The following is a 27,708-nucleotide window of genomic DNA, read 5'->3' as shown; positions in this document are numbered from 1 at the left end:
TTGATCCTTGAAGTAGTGTGAATAAGATCTCCAAAGATCAGCCAAGCAGAGAAGAGGAAAAACAAAAGTCGATAATTGTCAAGGTTTTACAAAACCCTGAAGAGAGATCGACAATTGGTATGGGCTGCAAACAACTTGAAAAAACTGTGATAGTTGCTGTCCAATACTGCTATTGTGGATCTCCAATAGGGAAAATCGGCTTCCAATAAGAAAAAAAGCTCGATTTTCAAGGAGGAGAGAATTCCAAAAAATCACAGAGACACAGGCAGCAGCTATCGAACTTGATTTTTGATTAAATCATCTATTGAAGAGGTGAGATTGAGGGCAGCATCTAGATCGTGTGATCACCTCATTAGTGCTGCCCTAGTAATGGAAGAGAACCAAGGAAAAAAAGGAAGACAAAAGGAGAAGATCGAGTGGAAGAGGGGTGGAAAGAAAAAACGATGGAAGGGATGGGGTTTTGAAAACCTAGATCAGAGAAGTTGGCTTTGATGCCATGTTAACAAAACAGAAAATTGGGAGAATGCTTGAATGATCAATGTGATCAAGCAAGCCATATATTAATAGCATTAAGAATTACACCCTAATGACCAAAACACCCCTAGCTTAGCTGACTTAGCTAAGCAATACATAAAACATATAATAAAACCCCAAAAAGACCAGAATACCCCCACGGTATTCTGGTTTATTTTATTCAACGTTGGCCAAAAGCCATCCCCACGATTTTGAAGTAATAGAAGAAGATTTTCAGCTCTGAAGTCTCTGGATTTCAGACCTCTTGCTTTGGTGGATTCTCAGGTGGCTCAGTGGATTCTAAGGGTTCTCTTGATGTGGATTCAGCTAGGCAATTTGGTGGATTCCTGATCTCTATTCCTGAACTTCATTCCTATCAACTGATAACAGGTCAGTAGGACTTCCTTTCTTGCGCATGATCAGTTACTCAACTCCCTGTCTGACTATTCTGGTCTGCTAATTTGTTAAACTCTTCTTTAAGTTCTGTTTCTTCTGCTTGATCATAAAATTTCCATCTTTTCTCTCTTTTCCAGAATTCCTAGTCTAACAAGGAATTTTCTATAACTTCAATGCTTCCATTGGATTCCAAATCTGACTTCATACATAGCCATCGGTTTCTATGCTGAACAGCGAACATATTAATGGTTTCAAAATTCAATCTTTAAACTGATTTCCTACTTTCTTAATTCAAGCCTAATTTCTGGTATCTCAGTTTTAAAAGTCTGTTTCAATCTTTTATTTCAGATTTCAATTTGATCATTATTCTGGACTTGTTGAAACCTCCATCAATTCTCGGATTTGGAGATTCCGGTTACAACTTACGAGTAGTATTCTTCAGATTCTACAAATCATACCATTGGATTGAGCATAGTTTTTTTATATTATATTCTCCTACCAGAATAGAAGACTTGACCAGCCTATTGACCAGATCAGGGCTCTTGATCTGCTGTTATTGCAAACCTCCTGAAATCTGGTTCAAAACTCTTCACTGCGATTCTGGTTTCTGCTGGAATTTCTAAACCCTATCCTTAGGTGAACTAGGTCAACATCAATGGTTCTTCATTTGTTCTTTAATTCGAACATATTATCTCAAGGGAGAATCTAGTATATTGCATCACAAGGTAGTAGAACAGTTTTGGTGCAGCCATAAACGGCCATGTGTCTTGCATTCAAGGATGCAAAGTCCACCATTGGACATGCCCCAGTCATAGATAGTCTAGGTGATGTAGATCAAAACATGAAGAAGAAGAGGCCAAAACACTGTTCACGTGAAAAGTGTCACAGCCCTATATTTGACTTGGTGGGAATATTCCTAGAAGATCCTATGGGGCCCAAGATCAGATTGCATGAAGGCTTTATGTAATGTAGTCCTAGATAGGTAGGAGACCTGCTAGGAGCCAAACAACAAGATCAAACAACAAAAGGGGCTGCTAGTTCGAATGGACAACACTAGGATTTAGGTCAATTCCTAGGGTTTGGGTTGGATATTGGGAAAGGGGTTTATAGGGTATTAATGGGCAGGTCTAAGGGGTCAATATGGTATTAAAAGGTTAAGGGTTGGATGAGTTTTGAAATTCTGCAATTTTGGACAGAATTGAGTTGCAGGTTTTGGGTTTAATGGAGTGGAGGAATGGAGGGGTTAGAGTGGGAGTTTGGGGCTGAAACTTGGATCGAGTGTCAACAATGATGTAAGGGATGTATGCTGAAAGTTTGGTTTGAAACTGATGGACAGATTCGAAGTTATGGAGGTTTCCTAGTAGAAGTAGGAGAGAGGGGTAAAACTGTAATTTTAGACAATCGGCTCGGTGGATGGTGCTGAAATTTGAATAGAGTCTCTCTTAGGGTTTGAGGAAGACTCGATCAAATTTTTAGCAGGTTCTAATGGTTAGATTTGGCTGGGCAGAATTCTCACGAAAATCACCTTGTATGTGACCTTCTAGAAGGAAGAAGAATAGTTGCAGAATTTCTTACTTGTGGCAGGTCTTCAATGGCAACAGCTTTGAAGATGAACAATGGGGTCTCCCGATCTTCACGATGCAAGGAGTCGATTGGAGATCCACCAATCCCTTCAACCTTGATATTACTCACAAGGCAACCTTGATATTACTCACAAGGCACACTCATGATGGAGCAAAGGCAGCAACAAAGGCAGCAAGCATAAAGCTAATTTTTATTAATCAAATTCGTATGTAATGCTAGCCTCCCTTACAAACATATATAGAAGACTCAAAAATAGACTTAGACACTGAAAAGGAATGGCCTAACCTTATCCCCAAGCTATTAGGTAACTTAAACCAACTAGGAAACTAAAATACTAAAAGAAATAGACTCAAAACATGGCTGGACTTATAGAGTCCTAATCCAGCCCAACTTACATCACATGACCACTTAAGTTGTCACATGACCACTTAACCAAGTCACATGATCACTTAAATTGAACCAATTGGATGCAACCAATTTGAACCGGTTCAATTAAAAAACATAAAAATAAACTAAGTATTGGGCTAATCCCGTATGCAACCTATATACCCATATTTTAGGCCCATAAAAGTGGTCTATTACATTAGAAACCCATGAGATCAAAGGCCCAACATGTATGTAACTCAACCCTAGACTTATTCCCAATGAAACAAGCCCTATTTGGTGATGTATCTGCATCATTATGTGCGGGGATTTAGGAGTAGTTTAGTTTCTATTTCAATAGTTTGTCATTTCTATTTTTGAGTTTCTATTTTAGAAACCTTGCAAAGTTAGAGTTTCTATTTGTTAGTTACTTTCTATTTTGTCAACTGAGAGTGGGCCCTTGGTGCAACGATAAGGTTGCTCCACTGTGACCAAGTGGTCATGGGTTCGAGTCTGGAAAAAGCCTCTCTGCAAAAGCAGGGGGTAAGGTTGCGTACATTATGACCCTCCCCAGACCCCGCAGTGGCGGGAGCCTCGTGCACCGGGTACCCCCATTTTTTTTTTTTCTATTTTGTCAATTGCTTGTAATCCAAGTCTCAGCCTTTAGAGGAGACTTGCTATTTTATTGTTTCTATTTTGGAGCTCAATGCTTAAGCCTTTATATATTGTAACCTGCCCATAGAGGCACCCCACGATTTAATGAAGTTGAGAATTGCTTTTGTGCAAAGTTTTATTATCCTATTGTGAGGATGAAGGGCTGAGAGAGCCAAATCCCCCTATCCCCCTTGTCTTCTTCTTCTATCTTCTTCTCTTATTTCAAGACATCCTCTGCTGCTTCCGCTACTGTAAGAGTACCCTGCTGCTGTTGCAACCTTTGAGAAGGCCTGAATAGACTCCATCAAGCATTGTAGTTATATACAGAGCAAATTACTCAGACCTCCCCTGACCTTTCTGACAATTTAGGGAACCTCCCCTGCCTTCTGACAACTACTCAGACCACCCCTACTTTTCAAACTTGGTTTCACTTAACCCCAAACCGTTAACAGTGTTAGTAAAATACCTGTTGTGACTAAAATACCCTTACTTATAAATGACCAAAACTTGTCTTTCTTTCGATCCATACCCGACGATTGTCTTTCTCTCTCTCTCTAGGATTTCAGATACGGAGTTCACATACGAGGCAGCAGCAACTGCCGTTGTTGCAGACAATTGGAGAAGAAAATGATAGAAGCAAAGCTGCCACCGACCCACCACTGTGGAAGAATATGCCACCGCTGGCAAAGGAGGAGGAGGATAAGGGGGGTGCAGGGGTGAACCCATTTCGGTCCTGCACCATTTCTGGTCATCCCCTGTGACCTTTTTGCTGTCCATCTTTGACCTCTAGGTCTTTTGTTTCCTTCTTCCTTCTTCCACATCTGTAAGCAGGGAATCTGGAGAGGAATGGTGAGTGGAGTTAATGGAGTTGGGCTCACGTTCACGTACGTAAACGTACGAGAACGGCTCCCAGCTGTTCAGATGGAATCCACTCCATGTGGGTCCCACAGAGAGGATTTCATCTGAACAGCTGGGAGCTGTTCTCGTACGCTCACGTACGTGAACGCGAGCTGGACTCGAGTTAATATGATTCTAAAATATCTTAGGGTTAGGGTTTCAAAACCAACCAATAATTCCAGAACTGTAGAGATTAGAACCAATAACCAGATTCAAGAGAAATCCAATAAGTCAGTCAATTTAGATCAGATGTGCATTAAACCTTGGTCAAATGGTCTGATTAAGCGGTAGAATATTTTTTCAAATGTTGAAGAGAGTTGGATTTTGAAATACTGAAGTATCCTAATGTGGGTCGGAAACTGAAACCCATAAAACTAGCAGAATCGATGGGTAGATGCAGGGGAATTCAGAAATAATAGCAAATAGTGATATTTAAAAGTCTTTTCAAAAGTTTTATTTTTTTCCTTTCCCTGGTTTAAAGTTTTCCATAAATCCTACCAATTTCTCTTCAATCTCCGGGTCAACTCGAAAGCATGACTCGACAGAACGTGCTCCGCAGCCAATCTCTACTGGTGAACAAGAATTAGACGACGAACCAGAAGACGAGATTCGCCAAGGTCACCGGAGGTACAATAGCAGAGTTTGCTGCCGTATGTTGCTGCTTCCCTTGTCTCTGGGAAGTCTCACCACCGCTGTAGATTTTCGTCGTAGAGACCACCTCTGCAGATTGCCGTTTAAGAAGTTCACTTTCGGTGACAAGGCGAGGTGGGCGATCGATTAGAGTTGTAGGTTAGGGTTTTTTTTTGAACATGGAAGGTAGCAGAGAAGAAGAAAGGGAAAGGGTGTAAGGGCAATAGGGTAACTTCCTATAGGGAAAAAAGGTACCATTGTTAGTTTTCTTAGGTTTTTCAAATTTATCTATTAACTGGCGCTAAATTACTAACTGACTTAGGTTAAGTGAAACCAAGTTTGAAAAGTAGGGGAGGTCTGAGTAGTTGTCAGAGGAGCAGGGGAGGTTCCCTGAATAGTCAGAAAGGTCAGGGGAGGTCTAAGTAATTTGCTCTTGTTTACACAATCTGTTGAGAGACTGCTGCACCTGCGACCCAGTTTTCTTCACCAGATTCTACTGCAACTTCAAGGCTCTTGAACACAGCAACTGCTGGTCGTGCTCGAAGCACCTTGAGAGCACAACCTGACCAACACTCGATCCTACTTGGCTTCCCCTACTGCTGGCCAGATTGATTCGTCCATCGACCTTCTATTTTGGAGGCTAGTTTCTATTTTCAAACCCTCTTGAGAACTCAGCAATCAACCATCAGAATTGACTCAAACTTAGAGCAGATATTCACCCAACTAAGGGCAGCCTTCGGTCAGCCTTGGAGGACACTCCTAATGCTGGTTTGCCTAGTATTTGCTGCCTTCTATTTTGGTGTTTACCTTCTAATTCTGATTTGCTTCAGTTATTGATGATCTGCTGCAACTATTAACGATCCTACTGTAGAGTGGTTCGTACTTGAAATTTCTCTACATTTCTAGGCCTCAAATCAGCCTGATTCAATCACAAACAACAATTTTTTATTATATTTCTTGGATGGTCAAGATTGGCTAGAGTCTTAAAGGCTAACTACCATAGTTATCAAGGAGTCACCTATGCATCCAGGCTCCTTGGTCGCCTTGGGCGCCTAGGCGTGCGCCTTGGTCCGCCTTGTTGGTGTCAGCTTGCTTTTGGACCCTCTCTGTGCCTTGGTCGCCTTGCGGCCTTGATAACTTTGCTAACTACTAATAATATGATTAAAAAACATCCTATTCGTCCTAAATTTTGGATCACCTGATATTAGGATGGGGAAGATTCAATTATTATTCTTACTCCTCTAAATATATGGCACATGGCCACCTACACTAGCCTCCTGTGCTCCATAACTATTCTAGAACAGGGGCCAAACCAATGCTTTACTAATAATACCATGGAACGATAGTAGTTAATGCTACTTAGGGACACATAAAGTAGAAATCTGATAACAGGATCCAGTGGGAGGCACAAAGTCTTACCTCTAGAGTTGCAAGAGAATCTTTAACAGTGGAGGCTTCCTCTTGCAGTGAAACCATGAGAAACAAAGCATCCATGCGTTTAAAAGCAAAAGGGATATCAATCAACAATTTTAGGAACCGCTCTGCAGGCCCAAGTTGGGAAAGATCACCATTGAATAGCCTAAGCTTCAGTTCCTCATCTACTGTGGGCGCCATCTTCAACAAAGTTTGGAGGAACTCTGCTGGAAGCTCATTTCCTGATTTCATTACAAGTACAATAGTCACAACATGTTAAAATGCACCAAAAACCATTGCAGAGGAGTATTTTGTCACCAAAAAGGAGAAGGATTCATATAAACATGGGTTTTACTCTCACCAAATCTTTCCTTAATTAAGACCCTAAAATATCTTTGGAAGCATTTCACAATTTACATCTTCAGTCATTCCTTTTTGTAAAATATTACCAATATTTTAGGCTTTTTCTTTTTATTTTAGTGCAAGGATTCAATCCAACCAGTCATAAACTCATATTAATTTATTGGAATTTTCAAAAAAAAAAATTAACAGAAAATCCATTTTGTAAAATGAATAGAATTTCCCAAACTTCACTACTAAAACTTTTAGATAATTCCACTTACGTTCAACAATTCTAGTATCAATTTTCACTTTTCAGGAAATGAGTTACCAATAAAATCACTCATTTGCATTTTTTATATTATTTATTGGTGGGCTTCCCTGGCACCACAGAATTCATGGACCGACAGCTAGTTGTTTCGTGGCAGGTAAGTGGGGTTGAAATATTGTGAATTTGTTCATGTTTCAAGCTTCAAACCAGACAGTTGGGTAAGTGGCAAAATAGCATTGAAAATTCGAGGATTACCAAGAGGGTGAATGCCAATGCTTGGACTGCCGAGACCCGAGAGGGGTGCAAGCCAATACAAGGGACAGTACATGTATGAGTTTAAAATTGGACATGTGCCCAATCTAATCTATTCCCTAAATATCCAATGGTGAGCATTACCATAACATTCTTCCACGGGGCAGAACTAGGGATGCACATCCATAGATTCCTGTTTTGGATGGCTCTATACCAACTTTTACCTTATTTGATAAGACTTAAATAAACCTAAAACAAAAAAATTCATTTATGCAAAAATATATATACAAAAAAAAATTAAATACTGATTCTATAAATTCAATTATTCAAGATTCAATCCTCCCCAGCTACAAATACCGTTGCTGTAAAATTTTCAATTAACCGGTATAGATAATACAATTTCTTAAGAAAAAAAATCTAGACTTGAATTATTTTAGGATTCACTCCAAAGTTAAGTTCTTCATGCATTTTGACTCAAACAAGTAATTTTAGGACATCTGGTTAATTAATTCGACAATCTAAAATTTATAAAGACACTTAATATTTCATTATCAGTGATTAATTATTTCTTCTATTTATATATTTCCACCCATAACCCTGTTGGAAGTAACCCTTAGAAGGGGACTAGGTTGTACACCTCCTGATGAAGTTTTGTTGTTTTAACAGGCTCATTACAAAAATTCAAAAAAGAAAATCTCATTTTAGAGGAACTCTTGTGGTATTTTGTTCACATGGTAGCAATGGGATAAGAGAGAACATCTTGTCAACCTAACGAGACTGACGGATATAGAAATTTAAAAATGAGAATTTTTGGATAGGGTCCTTTTCTGTATTTTTTTTTAGGTGTTCTCCCTCAGTTAAATTTAATTTAAGAATTCTTCGACTAAGTCAACTTATTCTGGTCTTCTCATGTTGAGTTGATATAGTAACCAATGATAATTGTCTTAGTAATGCAACGACTCCAATACAGTACCTTCCAGAAGAGCATCACGGACTTCCTCTGAGGTCACATTCAATGCCCGCAGCAGAATAGCCAAGTTTTGTGCCTTCTTAGAATCAATAATCTGAATGTACTGGGGAGAAGGATCAAGAGATGATGATGCTTTGTTGCGCTCATTTTTTTTATCAGCAGCAGCATTGTACCCAAATAGAGTTTCTATCATCTCTTCGTTGAACCTGTTAAATGTAGAATAAATTCTATCAGTCTCTTTGACAGCCTATGATATTTAATCCTTCGTCAGAGTTATGGAAAAACTCGAGTAGGTTTAAACAACTTACTGGAAGGACCCTGATTTAAGCTGATCCCAGACCATTGAATGATCAGGGTTTGCAAGAACCTTATCCCAAAAGAAGGGCTTTAGCTTGGTTTTGGGGGCTTCTCCATTAGAAGCTGCATTTTCCGGATGATTAGGTTTGGGGGCTGAAGGTTTAGTCAACTTAGGGCCAATGGGTGCTTGTGGTGGTAGCCGGGGAGGAGGGAAAACGCCCTTTGGAGGTCCAGGCTTCATAGCAGGTGGCATGGGTGGTGGAGCAGGAGGGGGAGGTGCAGGCTTCATAGCAGGTGGCATAGGTGGTGGAGCAGGAGGGGGTGGAGCAGCCCTGCCAGGGGGAGGCTTCAAAGGAGGAGATTGAATTGCCACTTGAATGTTGCTTGTAGGACCAGATATGGAAGCATTTGCAACTGTTCCTGATGAAGGAACTTCTGCTACTGAGGAATTATAAATATCAGCCTCCACGGGCAAATTGCTGTGCACAGATGGAACCCTTCCTTTGTGGGTATTCGTACTAAAAGATTGATTTCCACTCTTCTCTTTATTCATTGAATTTCCTGAAGCAAAAGACTTCTTTGACGAACCTGAAAGTTCAATGTATTTAGGGGAAAAGATTTGTAGAGTTAAAACTTGAACAACTGAAAATGTCTACACAAGTACACACATACCAGCAGATAAATCACATAAACTTAAGGAGGAAAGCAGGGGCCTGTCATCTTTTTGTCCATCTCCAGAGCCACCATTATTTTTATGATATTTACGATAGCATAAAAAGAGCATTGCAGCAAAAATCAACGTCCCCACAGCAGTTACAGTAACAGCAATAACAACAGCTTTCTGGCTACTATGGTTTTGTGATGGTAGTTGTGGTGCCAAATCTGGACTCACAGAAGAATGGCCAGTAGTTGGAGGCTGCGGACTTGAATCTGCCGAACTTGGTGGGAAAAATGGCTGTGTTGGACGTTCGAGTGGGGACTGAGGATCAGGAGCCTGATAGCTGGCAGGGGCTGGATCAGAAGATGGTGCTGGACTGTAGACAGGTGATTCAACTGCAGGGCCAGGGGCAGCAGCAGGGTTAAAGGCAGGTGTTACTGCTATGTGTTGAAGTACCTCATTACCCTTATGGAGTCTAAGAGATTCCCCATTATTCCTATGTTGTGAAGATTTAGGCCAACTAAAAAGAGAACCAAGATGTTTTTTGTACCAATTCCTAGAGCCCCTTGCATCTCCAGAAATGCGAGAAAGATGATTTTGAGTTCTTAAACAACCCAAAAGAGTTTGCTTTGTTCGGGGAGGCAGCACATTAACTGCTTTGTGTAGTCTTCCATTTGCTGGTGACCATACTTCTGAATTGACCTCAGAAGAGCCCCTGGCCCTTTCCTCTAGATGAAATAAGTTGAAATTTTCATCAGCTTCTTTCCCGTGCATCAAATCTGACCTGCATTTTATCCACAACTGCTCCGCCTGCAATCAAACTTGTCAAAATTCTACCCATCACTCGATTACTTTAAAAATAAATAAAGTAGTATTTAGCAACGGTGAAAATACTTGACATACATGATACATGCAATAATAGAAGACTGTTGTTGCAAATTATTATGAACTTTTTACTGGAAAAAGAAAGGATTTTTTGGCTAGATGCATGGAATTAGCTAAGCATTTTATTCGAACAAATGTAGTACCACAATGGATTGTTTTGTACCCATTACCAGTTCCTCTTGTTGAAAGATGTTATTTTATTTGTGCACATGCAGGATGCAACCTCAAAAAACGATTTCTTGAAGTTACCAAGAGAGATTAACATGATCGACCAAAATGCTTTTTCTATGAATTTGAGGCATATAAATGACTAAGTCAAAAGATAAACATTGTATTTTGTGTTATTCAGCTCCATGATCATGAAGGGGCAATAACCATGGGTATAAAAATCGGTATTGGACTGTTTGGATTGCCTAATCAAAATTTGTATTGGATCAGACAAATTCAGTGGATCAAACCATCCTCTGTGCCATGGAAAAACATCTTTGTCGAACTGCAAGACAAGATGGCCATCGATTCTAAAAAGTCCCATGTTTCGACCAAAATAGTCCATATTTTGCAAGTTTCGGCTTGAACACCTATATAAATTCACTTATCCCCATCGAAACTTGAGAAAACCTAGCTTGAAACCAGGACAGACACATATTTATGCCAACTATCATTTAAGTAATTTTATTTACTTAAGATATTATTCATAAATAAGCAAATACCCCCTATTTGAATACAATAAAAATAGTTAAAAAATCAAATTCCAAACAGATAAAAAGTTAGTCCTCCAGTTCAAGAACAAAAACTAGATTTCAAAGGTAGGTGCAATTTTCAACTTTTAAATGCTGGGGTTTTTTCTCAAATCTAAGCTTTCAAACAAATACAAGATTGCTTAAATCTGATTTATATTGAAGGAGTCATGTTTCGGTCAAACCTTATTTGGTATACACAAATGCTATTTAATCGCTCTAAATGAAAATTCTTTTTTAAATATCAAAATAAATTAATATTTTACCGCATTTTTGGTTTTTAGCAATGTATTACCATATTAAGAATTATGGATTTTTAGATTTGAGAAAAACCCCAGCATTTAAAAGTTAAAAATTGCACCTACTGCCGAAAATCCAGTTTTTTTCTTGAACTGGGGGGGCTAACTTTTTATCCTTTTGGAATTTGATTTTTTAACTACTTTTATTGGATTCAAATAGGGGGGTATTTGCTTATGTACTTAAATGATATTTGGCATAAATAAGCATTGCCCTTGAAAACTATGATTTAGTATATTGTGTGTACACTAGTAAACTTGGGTCAATAACCACAATTACCATTTTGAGGGGTTTTTTTTTTTTTTTTGTTGTTGTGAAAATAGTTCATGCATTGTATTTAGAATGTCAAAACTAGATTGTATAGAAAAAACCAAAGCAAAAAAAGCATTTCTGGGCCTTGAAACCACCAATTCGAGTTGGCTGAGAAAAAATCCCTGGTTTCAACCAGTTTCGACCATATCTCGGTTTCGGGCTGGTCAAAACTAGTGTCGAAACCGAGTTTTAGAACCTTGCTCTGTGCATATCAAGCTTTTTATCCTTGGATTGACTAATCATTTGTTCAGGAATCCAATCCAGATTAGTATCATCTGGGACTGATCCTAACTACAATATCACCATATCTTATATTCAAGTCCAGGAATATTGCTGTTGTCTCTTACTCTTTTTATATCCTCCTTGCACAATTGCACAAATTTGGGGTAGTTTTACAGTTTGCACTCATTGTTGGCCTTTTATATCAGTGTGGGAAAGAAGAAATGGAGCCTAACCAAATATCACACAGCTCTTCATTTGACACAGCATGAACATTACAGACAATGTAAACTGGAAGAATGAAGGAAAGATAAGAGCAAGGGAAGTTGAATGAGTGATGCCTTTAGTCCAAGTAACATAGCATTTTCTTAACAATTTAGTTAGAAAGGGAAGGAAACATTTTCTATGTGAAACCTCAATCAGGCATTAGAGGAATTTTTTTTTTTTTAAACGTTACAAAGAAGGCTGTCAAACAGGATTTAGTTAAGGGAATGTCCATCCATCCATTTATTAGATGGATGACTATGAGTACCTAGGATTAAATCATACATGTTAGTCTATTTTTTTTTAGGATTCCCAGCATGAATCAAACACTAGACTTTCCAAATTAATTTTTTGTCAAATCAAACATACAATTGTGTTTACAATATATTATGCCCGAAAATGAAAAGATTAAAGTTCAGCAAAAACATTCTTTTAACCTTGGCATTCCCTGTAAGGATAGTTGTTGGTGTCCAGGCGGTTTTGTTGGGGTCTAGGCAACTATCGCCTTAATGCAAAGGCACCTTGCACTGGTTTTATTAGTATCGAACCAGGTTTTGACACTTATTTATGCCAAATATCATTAAAGTAAATGTTAAGCTTTACTTAAGATATTACTAATAAATAAGCACATACCCCCTATTTGAATCCAATAAAAATAATTAAAAAATCAAATTCCAAAAGGATAAAACGTCAATCCCCCCCCCCCCATTCAAGAACAAAAAACTGAATTTTCAGCTGTAGGTGAAATTTTCAACTTTCAAATGTTGAGGTTTTTTCTCAAATCTAAAAATTCTATAAATCTTATTTATACCAAACATCACTAGAACCAAAAGAGTGGTAAAATAATGTGTTTTGATGTCTAAATATTTATTTTCATTCAAGGCAATTTTAAACAACATTCGGGCACACCAAATAAGGTTTGACCGAAACATAACTCCTTTAGTATAAATCAGATCTAAACAATCTTGGATTTGTTGGAAAGCTGGTTTTGTGCTCTACCTAATACAAAAAGTGTTACGTGAAAATAAAATCATTTGACCAGTCAAAATTATTAGAGAACAAGAACATTTCTCTAAATCGAGAACAGTTTAATTACTTATAGATAAGATCATATATTCATATTTTCCAAGAACAGTATAAACCAAATGTGAGACTAGGTATACCAGATTACCAGGAAGATGATCATTTCCAAGAACAGTATAAACCAAATGAACGTTTTGATTGTTTCAAACTTTTAATAGCTTGCTTCTTCAGTTATGTTGTCTTCTAGTTCTATGTAGATTTTAATTTGGCTTAATGTTGCTTTTTTATGATAAGGTATATGTTGTAGCATACTAAATAATGTCACAAAAGGTCGAGCTTGGCACGTTGGGCAAGTGCTCACTTGTTGAATGCTTAGTCACGGGTTCGAGTCCTGGAAACAGCCTCTTTGGAAACAGGGGTAAGGTTGCATACATTTGACCCTCTCCAAGCCTGGTGCACTGGGTACGGCCTTTACTAAATAATGTCACAAAAGAGGGGAAATAAACAATAACACTTGGACGCCTTGGTTGCCTAGACAATGCCTAGGCGGGTACCTTGTTGCCTAAGCACTTAGGCACCCCTCCACCGCTTTGAGTGGCCTTGTTGCCTTGACAACCATGCCTGTAAGCGACGCGCTGAATCAAAGCCCGGATGCGGTGAAAAGTAGGCAAGGGTTCTCACATCACAGACAAATGTGGGTAAAGAAGCTAGTCCAAAAACATAGGATTAGATTAGCATCTTGGAACATTGGATCTTTAATGGGTAAGAGTTTAGAATTTTTTAGATGTTATAAGGAGAAGAAGGATTAACATATATTGTATTTAAAAGACTAGATGGAACAGTAAAAAAGCTAAAGAGTTGGATGACTTTGAACTCAGGTATACAAGGGGTAAAAGTAATAGAAGTAGAGTGGGCATAGTAGTGGATAAAGAATTAATTATTTAAAGAATGATGTGGTGGATGTTAAAAGATTTGGTGATAGAATTATATCCATCAAGGTTGTGATGGAGAAAAAGATTATCAATATAATTAGCACTTACGCACCCCAAGTAGGATTGGATCAAAGTAGAAAGTTACAATTTTGGGAACACGTGGATTGATTAGTGCAAGGTTTTCATCAAGGAGAAAAGGTTATTATAGAGGTAATCTGAATGGACATGTTGGGAGAGATCGTAGAGGCTATGAAGGTGTACATAGAGGATATGATTTTGGAGAGAAGAATGAGGAGGGGATTTCAGTTTTAGATTTTGTTGTGGCTTATGATTTAACCATTGTAAACACATACTTCGAAAAGAAAGAGGATCATTTAGTTACATTCAAAGATGGACATCATAGTAGTCACATAGATTTCTTTCTAACTAGAAGGTCCAATAGGTTGTTATGTAGGGATTGTAAGGTTATATCAAGAGAGAGCCGAACCACACAACATAAATTAGTGGTCATGGATATGTGTTTCACTGGCCGAATCGTAAAAAAGTGAGTTTATTTTCCCTAGGATAAAATTGGAGCTTCAAAAGAGGTACCTTGAAACCATTTATTGACAAAGTGGTCAAACAAGGAAAGTGGCACTTTGATGAAGACACTAATATGATGTGGAACGAGATGACTACTTGTATTAAGAAGGTTGCTAAAGAGTAAAGAAGTCCTAGGCAAATCGAAAGGAAAACGTCATTCCTCTTGGGAGACTTGGTAGTGGGATGATGAGGTTCAAGCAGTCATTAAGACTAAGAAAGCTAGTTTTAAGACATGGCAAAGGACTAAGGATGTAAAGGATCTAAAAAGGTATAAATTGGCTAGAAATGAAGCTAAAATAATTGTGAAAAAAGCAAGGACAAAAAAATATGAAGATCTTTACAACAATTTGAGCACAAAGGAAGGGGAAAAAGCTATCTATAAGATTAGCTAATGAAAGGAAGAGTAGAGATCTCGAACACGTAAGAGGTATTAAAAGTGAAGATGGTAAAGTCTTAATAAGGGATGAGGACATTAAGGAGAGACAGAAAGATTATTTATACAGTCTACCAAATGAAAACATTTCAAGTAATACTCCCGGAAGACTATATCATCCATCAAGACACCACATGTTGTAGTTATATACGAAAAGTCAAGGTGCCTGAAGTATAGGACGTTCTAAAGAGGATGAAAGTAGGCAAGGCAGCAGGTCCAAATGGGGTTCCAATAGAAGTGTGGAAGAGCTTTAAAAATCTGTGGTTTGTCTTGGCTAACCAAGCTGTTTAATAAGATTATGAGCACAAGGAAAATGTCGGATGAATGCAGGAGAAGCATTGTGGTTCCAATTTATTAAAAAAAAAAGGTGATATTTAGAGCGGCAATAACTATAGAGGCATAAAACTAATGAGTTAATGTCAAGCCGAGTCACAAGTGACTTAACCCTGAAAAGGATCTTAATTACAACCAAACCAGACAATGAGATCAGTCTAAGCAACAGTACACGTAACAGCAAGCAACAGTAGGTGAATAATAAGGTAAGACAACTCTAACAAGGGTTAATAATAAACCCAGCCAAAAGTAAGAGTCAACAGACACTAAAGGAGGCCTATTGCAGGGTATTAACAAGGCCCAAATAACTAGAAAACAAACAATATTCAGAACAGCCTTCACAACGGTTAGATGGGGGCCAAGATTCCTATCGAAGGAAGGCCTAATAGGTATGAACAAACCCTCCAAATCTCAGCTTAATGTGATGGGTAGTTACCGAATATGGGCAAGTTACGAAATTAAAAGGTAACCTCAGAAATTAGAAAGTATGTGGCATAGACAAACCCAGCCATCTGATGTACACCAAACCACCATTGAACTGCAGCCATGAGGCGTTGATTGGAACCTCAGCAAAAACTCCATGAACTGCTATATTAAATAATCTTAAAATCTTTCGGCCTCCTCCAACATGTTGGAGACCCCCGAATATATGATAATTAGGCCCTGGTCCATTTCTTTGTCAAAAATGGAAACCAAGAGATTGATTGCATCTCCAGATGGACAATACCTATGTGAAGTCGACTTAATGATTTCTTTTCTTCCTCAACACTCAAGGTCGGTTGGAAATCTGAGCATAAAAACAGTAGCTTCCACAGATGGATGAAGAAGATAGTCTCTCTCAGACTAGGGCATCTCACCCAAGGCCTCTCACCTTACTGCATCTCTCAAGGATCTCTTTCTCAAAGCAAAAGTCTTTTCATTCATTAATCCATGGGGAGAGCTCTAAAGCTCATACAATTAAATAGGCTTGCTGAAATTACAAAAATAAAAAGTAATAGAAAGGGAAAGAATCCCTGTGCAAGCTAAGGAATTGATGCAGGAGCGCTTCCATGGGTGAACTCGTTTGAGAACCCAGATCAAGAACCGGGTCCAATTGAATTTTGGGTTCAGTAGGATATTCAATTTATTTATTTATTTATTAGGGTTTTTATTAGTTGGGATTTATCTTGTAATCTTCTATTTTAATTTTAATAGGTTAATTAGTGATAGAGTTGCATTAGGATTTTATTTCAGTTTTAGATAACAATTAGGAGTTTTTTTTTTTTTTTTTTTTTCTGTAAATACTAGCTTTGTAACCAACGAAAGAGCAGACTGAAAGATGAATTGAATAGATTGTGTTTGAGAGCCTGTGGGCTGAATCGTGTGAGATTCGCACCCCCCTTCTCTGTGCGATCTTTCTTCTTCTTCTGTTCTGAGCAGTCCTAGCATGATCCGGTTCTGAAAGAGAAGCGCTGATTCCTCCCATATTCTTCATCTCTCCATCATAAACTGTAGGGGACTACATCGATTCCTCTGGGCGACCTTACTCGATAAAAGGGGTGAGCGAGACAGATCGTCTCCTACCTCTTGATGAACCAGCAACTCAGAAGGGAAGCCAGTGGCGGAAAAACCAGATTTCTTGCAGTAGGAGATCTCATTCATGATCTAAAACTCCAAAGGTAAGTTTTGATTGAGTTCTATTATTCGGAAGGGGCCCACAGGCAATCCATAACAGGTTTTGAACCCCGGATCCGCATCAGGAATTTCTTGTACAATAAAAGGAGATAAAAGTGGAGGCAAATCTCCACCTAACTAATACTTGCCTAAATCAAACTTAGAAACAAATAGCAACTAAATCTAGACCAAAATACAAACTAAGGACAAGAATAAAATCTGACTTATAACTACTAAATGGAAACTCCTACTTGCTAATAACTAACTAACAGCTACATGGATATGGATACTGAAACAAAAATGGAAACTTGGTAAGAATCTGGAAAAGATCTCGGCAGCATCCTTCCTCCACGCAATCTAGTCTTGGGCCCACAGAATATCTCCCAAGAAATCAAGCCACGCAAAGCTGTATCTATCTCCAGAAATATCTCCTTCTAATGGCCAGAATGGGCCCCACATCACACTGTTCACTTGAACAGTGTCATGTGAATAGAAACCATGGGTAATGTTCACGTGAACAGTAAATCCCTTGAATTGCATCATGCTTAAATCTACATCATGAGTCATACTGTGAAATTATGGGAGAGAGTTATTGAAACTTGCCTGAGACAAGAAACTACCATCACAGAAAACCAATTTGGTTTTATGCTAGGAAGATCCACGACAAAATCAGTTTACTTACTTAGGAAACTCATAGAAAGATTAGAGATTGCAAGAAGGATCTCCATATGGTCTAAAAGCTTATGACAAAGTCCCTAAAGGGTTAATTTGACAAATACTAGATAAGAGAAGTATTTCAAGTAAATATTTGGACAAAATTAAAGATATGAATAATGGTGTGGTGACTGCTGACTAGTGTAAGAACTATGGGAGATCATGGTAGTCAATTCCCAATTTCGATTGGTTTCTTTAAGAACTATGGGAGATCAAGGTAATGAGTTCCCAATTTCGATTGGTTTACATCAAGGATCAGCTTTAAGCTCTTATTTGTTTGCGTTTACCATGGATGATTCAACCACAGACATTCAAGATGAAGTTCCTTGGTATATGTTTTTTGTTGATGATATTGTTTTGGTGGATGAAACCAAAGCATGGATAACGCCAAGTTGGAGTTGTGGAGATCAACCTTGGAATCAAAAGGTTTAAGACGAAATATATGGTGTGTAACTTTAGTTAAACTAGGACAAATAATGAGGTGGTAAAAATTGGTGAGAGGGAGATTCCGCAAAACGATTATTTTAATTATGTGAGATCAATCATAAATAAAGAAGGTTATATAGAGGATGATGTTTCACAAAGAATTAAAATAGGATGGATGAAGTGAAGAGGTGCGTCAAGAGTGTTGTGTGAGCGACGTATTCCTTTAAAACTTAAGGAAAATTTTAATAGGACATTTATACAACCAGCCATGATGTATGATGCAGAATTTTGGACACTTAAGAAGCATCATATAGATGTACTCAGTGTAGCTGAGATGAGGATGTTGAGATGGGTGTCTTGCAAAACTAGTAAGGATAAAGTAAGGAATGATCATATTAGAGCTGAAATGGGAGTAGCTCTGATACATGATAAGCAATGAGAAAGTCGATTGAGGTGGCATGGTCATGTTCAATGGAAACCTTTGGATGCTCCTGTATGGAGGAGTGATTTGATTTAGATTGAAGGAGCTAAAAGAACCATGGGCAGACCTAAAATAACTCTAGGAGAAGTAGTGAGGAAAGACATGCATAGCTTAGGCCTTGTATCAAGTATGACCTCGAACATAGCTGATTAGAGGGTAATAATCCATGTAGACGACCCCATTTAGTTGGGATAAGGCTAAATTGTTGTTGTTGAGTCAAAACTGTATTAGTACACTTCTACTCTGAAATGTGTTCTCTAAAACCAATCACTCAAGATGCTGCTTTAACAAAAACCCATCTCATACAAAAAAAATCAGTTCAGGCATGAAATCGCCCAAGTTCAATTGAAAAATCTCCGCAATGCCTAAAGAATTTAAGAAAGATTAGTGACTAAAAATTCTGAGTGTAAAATTGTTCTCATCCAAACTACCATAGAAGCTATGGTTGTATCAGGCCCTACAAGCAAGGGCCTAGACTTATTATTATTATTATTATTATTATTATTATTTTGGTGAGACTCTTCTGTGCACTATTTTATGTCATACATCTTCCACCGTTACATAATCTTCACATACAATAGCTTTCACCAAATAGTACAATTTTTATTTTTTTTGGTATGAACCATATAGTACAATTAAGAACAAATCAATTGTGCTTCTGTTAGATCATGAACCCATTTAGAATTCATGTTGAGGCCAACAACGAACAATATCAGACACATTTGAATGAGAAAAGATGCAGCAAGCAACCAAAGGAAAAAAGGCAAAAGAGAAAAAGAGAGGAGGGGTAGCGCCTACCACTTCTTCGTCTCTCTCTCGAGAAGCTGGACCAACAACTCCATCGCCAAAAATGAAATTCCTTGTTCTCTTGTTCTCTTCCGAACTTCCCGAAGCCAAAGTGAAAAGAAGAATTATATGTATCATAACACAACCGACTCGTGTCACACCCATCTGTTCCCAAATCGGCGCCCCAGACGCATATTATTCTTTTCATCTCATCGATGGATAAATTGACGAGCAAAGAACAGAACTTGATGTATACGTCCCTCAATTTCTAACGAAAAGTGAAATAAATAAAATGGAGAAAGTACGAAAGAAATCTCAAAAGGCGAGGCTCAGAAACTAATCAACAAATGACCATGAAACATCAATTCAACCAGAATTTTCCTTTTATCCCACCAAAGCAAGCCGAGGATTTTCAATATGATTATCTTCTCAAATTCTTTGTGTCTTTCCCTCGATATTTGCAGATGAAAACTAACTAGAGATACAAAGATGGATTGGATGCTCTATCAAACCAAAATGGCCAAGTTTTCTGACCCTTCAAAAGATCAAAAAACTCAAAGGCAAACTCAATCAAAAACCCAGTTCAAACCAGCTGAAATCAGATCCGCGGAATCAAGAACGCTTCTTCTTTTCCAGAAAACCAAGACGAAAATCTCAAAACAACTGTCCAGACCGTTTCCGCCTGAAAACTACCCGTTACCTTAGCAGATCAACCAAGATGAAATTGAATCTACGCGTCTGAAAGCGTGTTGACCAGTAAATCGTCTGAAAGGTGAGATTTTTCTCGCTGTAGGGAAGCCGCCGAAGAAGAATAAAGACTTTTCTATGAATTTTTTTCTCTGGTTTTTGTGGTTTTGGGGGGTTCTTTTGTTCATTCAATAGTTTTATGCTCTGCTTACCCCCCAAAAAAATAATAAAAATAATTTTAGACTTTTTATCTGTTTTTCGACGGTAAGAATAACGCGGAAAGGACAGACGTGTGGAGAGCATTTTGGGAGAACCCTATTGATAAATATAAACAGTTGGCAAATCAGATTCCAGAACCCTTTTATTTGAAGAATAGATTTTTGAGCTGGTATTTTAGATTTTGGTGATTTATACCATATTAGTACATTACCTTTAGAGTGGGTACATCGGCACTCCAATGCAATCTGAGAGCTTGATACGTGGAAGATGTGATATTCAATAGTGTCGAGTTCGTGAAGAAAGAAAATAATAAAAAAAAAATTGTCTTGCATTGAGTTCGCACCATTGGATGAAGCTTCTTCCATGTGTCGAGCTTTCAAGATCGCATTATAATGTACTGCCAGATGCCTGCATTACAGATAATTTTAGTTTATTTTATATCCACTTTTCTTTTAGTTGGATTTACAATGGATTCTTAGGAGCTCATCAGTCCTTTTTTACGGCTCTGTTCTTGTTTTACTGTTCCTTTCTTGCACTTTCCTTTCAAAACCATCCAAGGCCTTGTTCTTGTATTCCTGTTTGGATCTTAGATTTATTTGAAGTATTTTTGGTTTCTGGTCATAATTAGATAACATGGAAATGACAAAAAAACAAACTTTGTTGTTTAGAATGTTTAAATGTTTGACTGAAACAGTTAAAAATATGTTCATTTTGTGTGTGCTCGTGTTTTTGTTGTTTCTTTGTGATCAATTCGAAAAATGGCAAAAAAAAAAAAAAGGCATTTTAACTAATTATGGGTTGGATCATACAGCCAACCTTGTCATGGTCTTACGGTTTGAGTCACATGAATATATGATCTCGTCATTCCAACCATGGATGAATTTGAGATCCTCTCTATTAACCACGTGCTTATTTTGAATGTTTCTTGTTCAGCTTGGATATGAACAATTTCTCATTGTTCAATCTTGTGAGGACACGTGGAAAGAAGGAATCTAGAAAGGAATGATAAACAAAGGAAAGGGGCAAGAGATCTACTATAACGCAGATTAGGTGAGTCCGCGAGTAGGGAATCAAGGTCCCAGGAGGGGCATTCTTGGAAACACGCTATGAGAACGGAAACGAGGGAGAATGTTATAAATAGGAGGAAAGGAGACAGCAAAGGGGACCAGAATGCAAATTTCTCCCGCTCCTCAAAAGTATTCAAATCTATTTTCCCTCTCCCTCTCACTCTCGCACCTCCATGAATGTTTGAATCTCTTTTCTCTTCATCAATCTTTGTGTATTCCAATTTTGATTTGAATGAAATGAATCGATTGAGATCTCTGGATCCTCGATCCTTTAATTGAAGTGTTGTCAAAGGATTCCTACAATTTACTTTGCACAACAAACTTAAAACTTACCAAGTGATCATAGCATGATGTGGGTCACCTGTCTCCAAATTTCTGGACCAAATAGTCTATCATGTGGCACCAGAAAAAAAACAATCGAAACAATGGAATCTCACTTGATTGAATCTCATTATTTCATCAAATCAATCAGTTCTAACCATTGTTAGTAAGTTTAGGCAAGACAATAAAACAGTAAGGATATGTATGGTAGTAAACAACTATGGACTTTGATAATACGTTTAAAGTTTCACCATAAAAAAGTGCACACGATGATAATACGATACATGTCTTATATGATTCTTATTTAAAATTTGAGAGCAAAAATACGGACAGTGTATCAATATGCAATAGACATGTACATCATTCAATGAACATAATAATAGCATTTAAAATACAAACTTCTCAAAAGGAAGTCTCCCAACTAAATTAAACACAATACAAATAGCAAAACACTTAATTCCATCATTCATTCCACGAGATGTTCATAAAAAAACATCAATGTATCAATAACATAGCCATCATCCTATTAAACATAAAAATAATAAATAATCCAAGCAAATATAATCCATAAAAGGAAAATGCATCAATTGTTGGTACAAAAAGAATAAATAAATATGCATCAAACTAGAGTGTCAATACCTTCAGAACCAAACATTGAACCAACCTCAAGTTCTATATCAACTCATTCCACTTCATTAAATAGAGAAGTTTTGTTGCCAGAGAATGTGGAACTATTGTTGCTAAACGTAAAATGAGTTGCAAATTAATGGGAGTAATCGTCTGAAGATGTGTCTTAAAGACTACCTTAATTAGGTTGAGCCAAAGTTTGATAAGCCAACTAGGAGCAAAAATCTACCAGATTCGGTGGACTGTATTCTCATTGTTAGCATTACAGTGCCCAATGGGCCAAGACTGTGGACCGATGGAGCCCTGTGTTATTTTAAACATTATAGTGTCCAATGTGCCAAGACCAAGATTGCCAGAAGAACGAGTTGTGCATTTTTTTAAGGGTAAATTACACGTCACCCTCTAGTTTTTGAAAATACTCATTCGTCCCCCTCTACAGTAATGGTGTTAGTCTGCTGTTAGTTATTGGTATGAAATGACTATTTTATCATTGTACTAAAACATTAGAATTGAATTTACAATACTACCCTTCAAAATCTATGTTTGGATGTCAAGGGTAGTTTAGGGATTTAAATTTATTTAACTGGCTCACATCATCACTTAACAACATAAAACTAACAATAAGGACTAATTTGTCATATTGGGGGTCTAAAATAAGGGTGATTTGAGTATTTTTCAAAAATCAAGGGGTAATTTGAGTTTCGTTTAAAAATCAAGGGATGATGTGTAATTTACCTTCTTTTTTTTTTTTTTAAATGTATTATATGTGTTTAATACGAGTCTTTGTAAAAGAGGTGTACTTTTTACGTATCTTATAGAAGAAATATACTATGGTTTTGACCAGCATTGGTTCAGTTCTAGGTTGACTAGTTTGACTTGTATAACAATCAGGTCCACCATGCTCTTAGAAACTAATTAGAAAACAGGGGATTTTGCTTTTATGGTAAAAATTTATGTGATATTATTATTTGTAACAGAAACCGTCTGTATTAATACTACTTTAATGAAGCAATTAAATAATAAATACTCTGTAATCATTTCTTTAGAAGTTTCAAAAGCCAAAAACTTCTTACTAGAACTGTATCCTTCAATCAAATCAATTGACCTCAAATTTTGAATGGAATTTGAATATTCATATTGTATTTTAGGTCGGTTAAGCTGGTTATAACTGAGGATTCTATAATTTGGTTGGGTATTGGGAAGGGAAATGGTTCATGGTGTAAATATATATAGTTTTTTTTTTTTTTTTTTTTTTTGAGACAGGAGGGGTATCCGACTTTAGGCCGACTAAATTTCCCCCTGGGTTCATACATGATCCTTGCCCCATGCACAAATCGAGAGCTTCTGAGCCCTAGTGAATCTCAGGCGAGTGGCCCCAAGAAATTATGCAGCGACGAGCTTCATGGCGTAAATATTGATTGGACCATCCTACAATTTTTTAATGAGAAAGGATTTCTCACGACATCGGAGTGGGAAGGGTACACCAATGAGAGAGAGTGGGTTATCATGGAAGCGAGTTTCTAACTCTAGTGGTGTGGGAAAACTTTTCTCATATTTCACTATAAGAAATTTGATTACGAGTGGTAGTAATTACTGCCACTGAATTTATAAAAAAATATTGCTTATTTAACCGATGGCGGGATTCTGTCTTGAATTGTCTTGTAAGTTGTAACTACTTACTAATGCTGGTTTTCAAACGGACCCATTGTCACATTTAGCAGCGATAATATATAACTGCAACTAAATTCATACACATATTAGCGGTAATTACTGTCACTAAATATTATTATCTATTATTTTTTTGGTAAAGTATTATTATCTATCAAGAAAGCAGTTTTCTATACGGGAGTGTGGCTTACGCCAGCACTCCCATGTGTTTATCTCTCTCCTCCTTAAAACAAGGGGTAGAGGTGTCTTTTCATATGAGGAAGGAGAGAGATGGACTCATGTAGGCTTGTCAATCGGTATGGTTTCGATAATACAGTTCGGTACCAAAAATAGATACCCAATACCAATATTGTACCATATTGTTTAAAAATACCATTTTCAATACCGATATCGTACCGTTTTGATATGATTTCGATACAATATAAAAACGGTATGAAAAAGGGTATGGATTCGCCGATTCGGTACAAAAAACGGAATAAAAACCAGATTGTGGCAATGTAGCTCTTTCTACTCGAACCAGGTTCTGACTCTTTATTTTTATTTTAGGTGTCAGAATTTCAGATTTTAGACTAAGAGGTATTCCTTCACTTATTGTTGACAATCTTCTACCGGAGAAATTAGCAACATTATTGTTTCCTAGGATTCCTTGGTTCGTTTTGTATACCCATTTGGAGATTAAGAACAAACAAGAGAGGGAAGATTTAGGGAGATGTTAGAAGGGAGGAGGAAACTTAAAAAAAGAGGAAAATCAGAAGCCAAAGAGAATGTCCAACTCGACACAATCGCTGGGTTCCACACCTCCGTCTCCTCCTCCTTCTCCTCCCAATCAAAACTCACCCCCGCATAGTGGTCAATCTCCTCCTACAGCTTCTCCTGCTCCGCCTCAAGGGTCACCACCACCCACCCTGGGATAGAATTCTCCACCACCAACAAATTCAAAAGCAATCCCTCCACCGGGTAGCCCTTCATCTTCCCCGCCTCCGACATCTACCCCACCAGCTGGTTCCCCTCCTTCACCACACCCTTCGCCATCATCGGGTTCTAGTTCTCTACCACCAACATCGATAGCGAGTGCAAACCCACCAGCATCACCACCCCCAGCAGGTTCGATTCACAGACGCAACTGAAAGTCCAAACACTTTATGCGAATTGCGAAAGCCGAAAGGAATTAGGGTTTTTAGGTTTTAGCCATTTAGAGTTTAGGTGTTTTTTTTTTTAAATTTTACAAATATATCCCCCAAAACGGTACGGTTTCGATACCATTTCGATATAACGGTACGGTTTCAATACATACCGATGGTATTGTACCTAATACCGATACCATACCATACCATAGTCAATACCATTTGATCATACCGTATCGTACCATTTTTGCAACGATACGGTTTGATACGATTTTACACGGGTGGTTTCGATTTTGGTATATGGCTTCGGTTCTGAATTGGCACCCTTAGACTCATGAGAGTGCTGGCGTAGGCCACACTCCTGGACATAGATCTTTTCCCTGTCTATTATTAAAGATTACATAAAGTCTTACTTTTAGCGACAATAATATATTGCTAAAGGAAAGGCGTTCCATTATTAATGAAATATTATATATTAAATTATATGTCACCCCTTGGTTTTCAAATGAAACTCAAATGACCCCTTGATTTTTGAAAACACCCAAATCACCTCCTATATTAGACCTTAATATGACAAATTAATCTCTTACCGGTAGTTTTATGTTGTTAAGTGATGATGTCAGCCAGTTAAATAAATTTAAATATCTAAACTATCATTGACCAATGTTGATTTACGATTTTACCCTTTTAACTAAAAACCCCAAATTCAGTCATCTTCTTCATAAGACCTTCAACTTAAGATGTAATCTCTAATTTTTTATTTTTAATGGCAAAAGTTTTCATGCACGGTCGTGTATGTACACGACCTGCATTAAATGCAGTCAGATTGACATTTATGCCCATCAAAAATGTCATAAAAACCCTTAGGCCCCCTATTTGATGGATTTGATGGGAGAATCTCCCGTGTATGAATACCTTCCCCTTTTTTAATTAGGGAAATTTATACATACTACCCCTGAGGTTTGGCGAAAGGATATTTTCACCCCCCAGGTTTGGAAAATTCTACGTACCACCCTGAGGTTTGCAAACGGTAATAGATAGGTCCATTTCGTCAGTTCATGACTAACACTGTTAAAATTAGACATGAATTGACGAAATTGCCTTTCTAAGAAGAACAAAAAAACAAAAAAAGGTGAATGGACAAAATTTTCCTTACAAAGGCAAAAAAAAAACCTGCAACTCATCTTCCCCAATTTTTCAAAATCATAAGGGTTTTTTTTTTGCTCCTCGATTGCTCCGCTGCTTGAATCCCCAATTCGAGCTCCCCTCCCTCCAACGCCACTGGAAATCTGGGAATCGGAGAGGAAATCTGGGAATCGTGCGGAAGTTTTTTAGAATAGCCGAGGAAGCTACTCTATTGGAGCTGGGAAAAGAGTGTTTTTAAGCATGGTAGTGTGCACAGAGATTGAACAAACAAGGTCCTTGTGTCTGCTCGCATTGAATCCTTTGTGGGCCTGGATCCGACCTACATTCTTAGCGTTTTTTTAATTTTCCCTTTTTCTCTTCTTCACAGAGACTTGCTCATGATTTCGTTTTCTTCATTTACTAAAATTGGCTATCGCCACTCCTTACATCCAAGAAACAATGGAGTTTGGATATGAGAATTGATTTTAGGGTTTTTTGATCATTGATTTGGGTCTATAAAACTGACTGACTTCAGTCAAGGCCCTTAGAATCAAATCTTCTATCCAGAAAAATAGAGTTTTTAGGGTTTTTGTGTGTGAATCTGTTTGTTGAAAGTCTAATATGAATCATTAGATTTCATATGTCGATTTTGAATCTGTTGATTTATTGATCCAATTCTATGTCTTAAGATTTCAATGGAGGCTTCAAGATGCAAATTCTGTGGATTGGTGATAAAAGACATCAATAGTTCGAATCTTTGATGACTTCGAATAGAGAGCTCCAGACCGACCATCCACATGGTTGAGATCCCATTTAATCGACTCCATTTAATTGGGAGAAAGGCTAACTTGTTGCAAGTGTGATCTGAATTGGATATTGTCGGTTTGATCTAATTTTGTGTTGAATCAGTTGGAATGGATCTGTAGAATTGGCCACAATTAATCGGATTCCTTCTGAACTTGGACGGAATCCCAAGATATTTGGCATAATAAATCAGCCAATAGGAAATGGATCTGAACTGTTATGCCTCCATTGGCGTTGGAGGGAGGGGAGCTCGAATTGGGGATTCAAATGGTTTTGCAGGTAAAAAAAAAAAAAAAATCCTTATGGTTTTGAAACCTACAGATTGGGGAAGATGAGGTGCAATTTTTTTTTTTTTTTTTTTTGGTAAAGGTAATTTTGTTCATTCATTTTTTTTTTTTTTTTGTTCTTCTTAAAAGGAAGGGTAATTCCATCAATTCATGTCTAATTTTTAATAGTGTTAATCATGAACTGACGGAATTGACTTATCTGTTATCGTTTGCAAACCTTAGGGGGTACGTAGACTTTTCCAAACCTGAGAGGTGAAAATATCCTTTCGCCAAACCTCAGGGGTATATGTAAATTTTTCTTTTAATTAAAACAAAGAATCAAAGAGAGAATATTCCCTCTCCTTCTTCTTGAAATTGCTAAACCGAATGGAGATAGGGTTTTAACAATCACCACCGTGATTTGTTCGTTACTCTGTATTTGTGTGTCTCTCTGCAATCATGCAAGCTCGTTGATCGATTCTCAAC

The 27,708-nt window shown here is 37.7% G+C and overlaps 1 protein-coding gene and 1 non-coding gene across 4 annotated transcripts in view; one reads left to right on the top strand and one right to left on the bottom strand.

The window, feature by feature from the left end:
• Window positions 1-20,192, bottom strand: part of LOC122640121 (formin-like protein 3) — a 28,583-nt gene extending 8,391 nt beyond the window's left edge. For 2 of the 3 annotated variants that reach the window (XR_006329630.1, XM_043833256.1), the window contains exons 1-5: window positions 19,327-20,192; window positions 9,252-10,047; window positions 8,591-9,167; window positions 8,286-8,488; window positions 6,457-6,692 (exon numbers count right to left, since the gene is read on the bottom strand). Coding sequence is in view for 2 of the 3 variants with exons in the window: in XM_043833256.1 (XP_043689191.1) it covers window positions 6,457-6,692; window positions 8,286-8,488; window positions 8,591-9,167; window positions 9,252-10,047; window positions 19,327-19,479 (1,965 nt within the window). In the remaining variant the exon portion in view is untranslated. The remainder of the gene's footprint in view (window positions 1-6,456; window positions 6,693-8,285; window positions 8,489-8,590; window positions 9,168-9,251; window positions 10,048-19,326) is intronic. The other variant, XM_043833257.1, reaches the window with a different exon arrangement.
• Window positions 20,193-26,395: 6,203 nt separating this feature from the next.
• Window positions 26,396-26,500, top strand: LOC122641173. The gene has a single exon (XR_006329823.1). It is a non-coding gene; the product is annotated as a small nucleolar RNA snoR100 (small nucleolar RNA).
• Window positions 26,501-27,708: the final 1,208 nt, after the last annotated feature.

The sequence above is a fragment of the Telopea speciosissima genome, chromosome 9 (assembly GCF_018873765.1).
Source record: "Telopea speciosissima isolate NSW1024214 ecotype Mountain lineage chromosome 9, Tspe_v1, whole genome shotgun sequence".
Taxonomy (NCBI): domain Eukaryota; kingdom Viridiplantae; phylum Streptophyta; class Magnoliopsida; order Proteales; family Proteaceae; genus Telopea; species Telopea speciosissima.
This window is presented reverse-complemented; position numbering and strand designations above follow the sequence as displayed.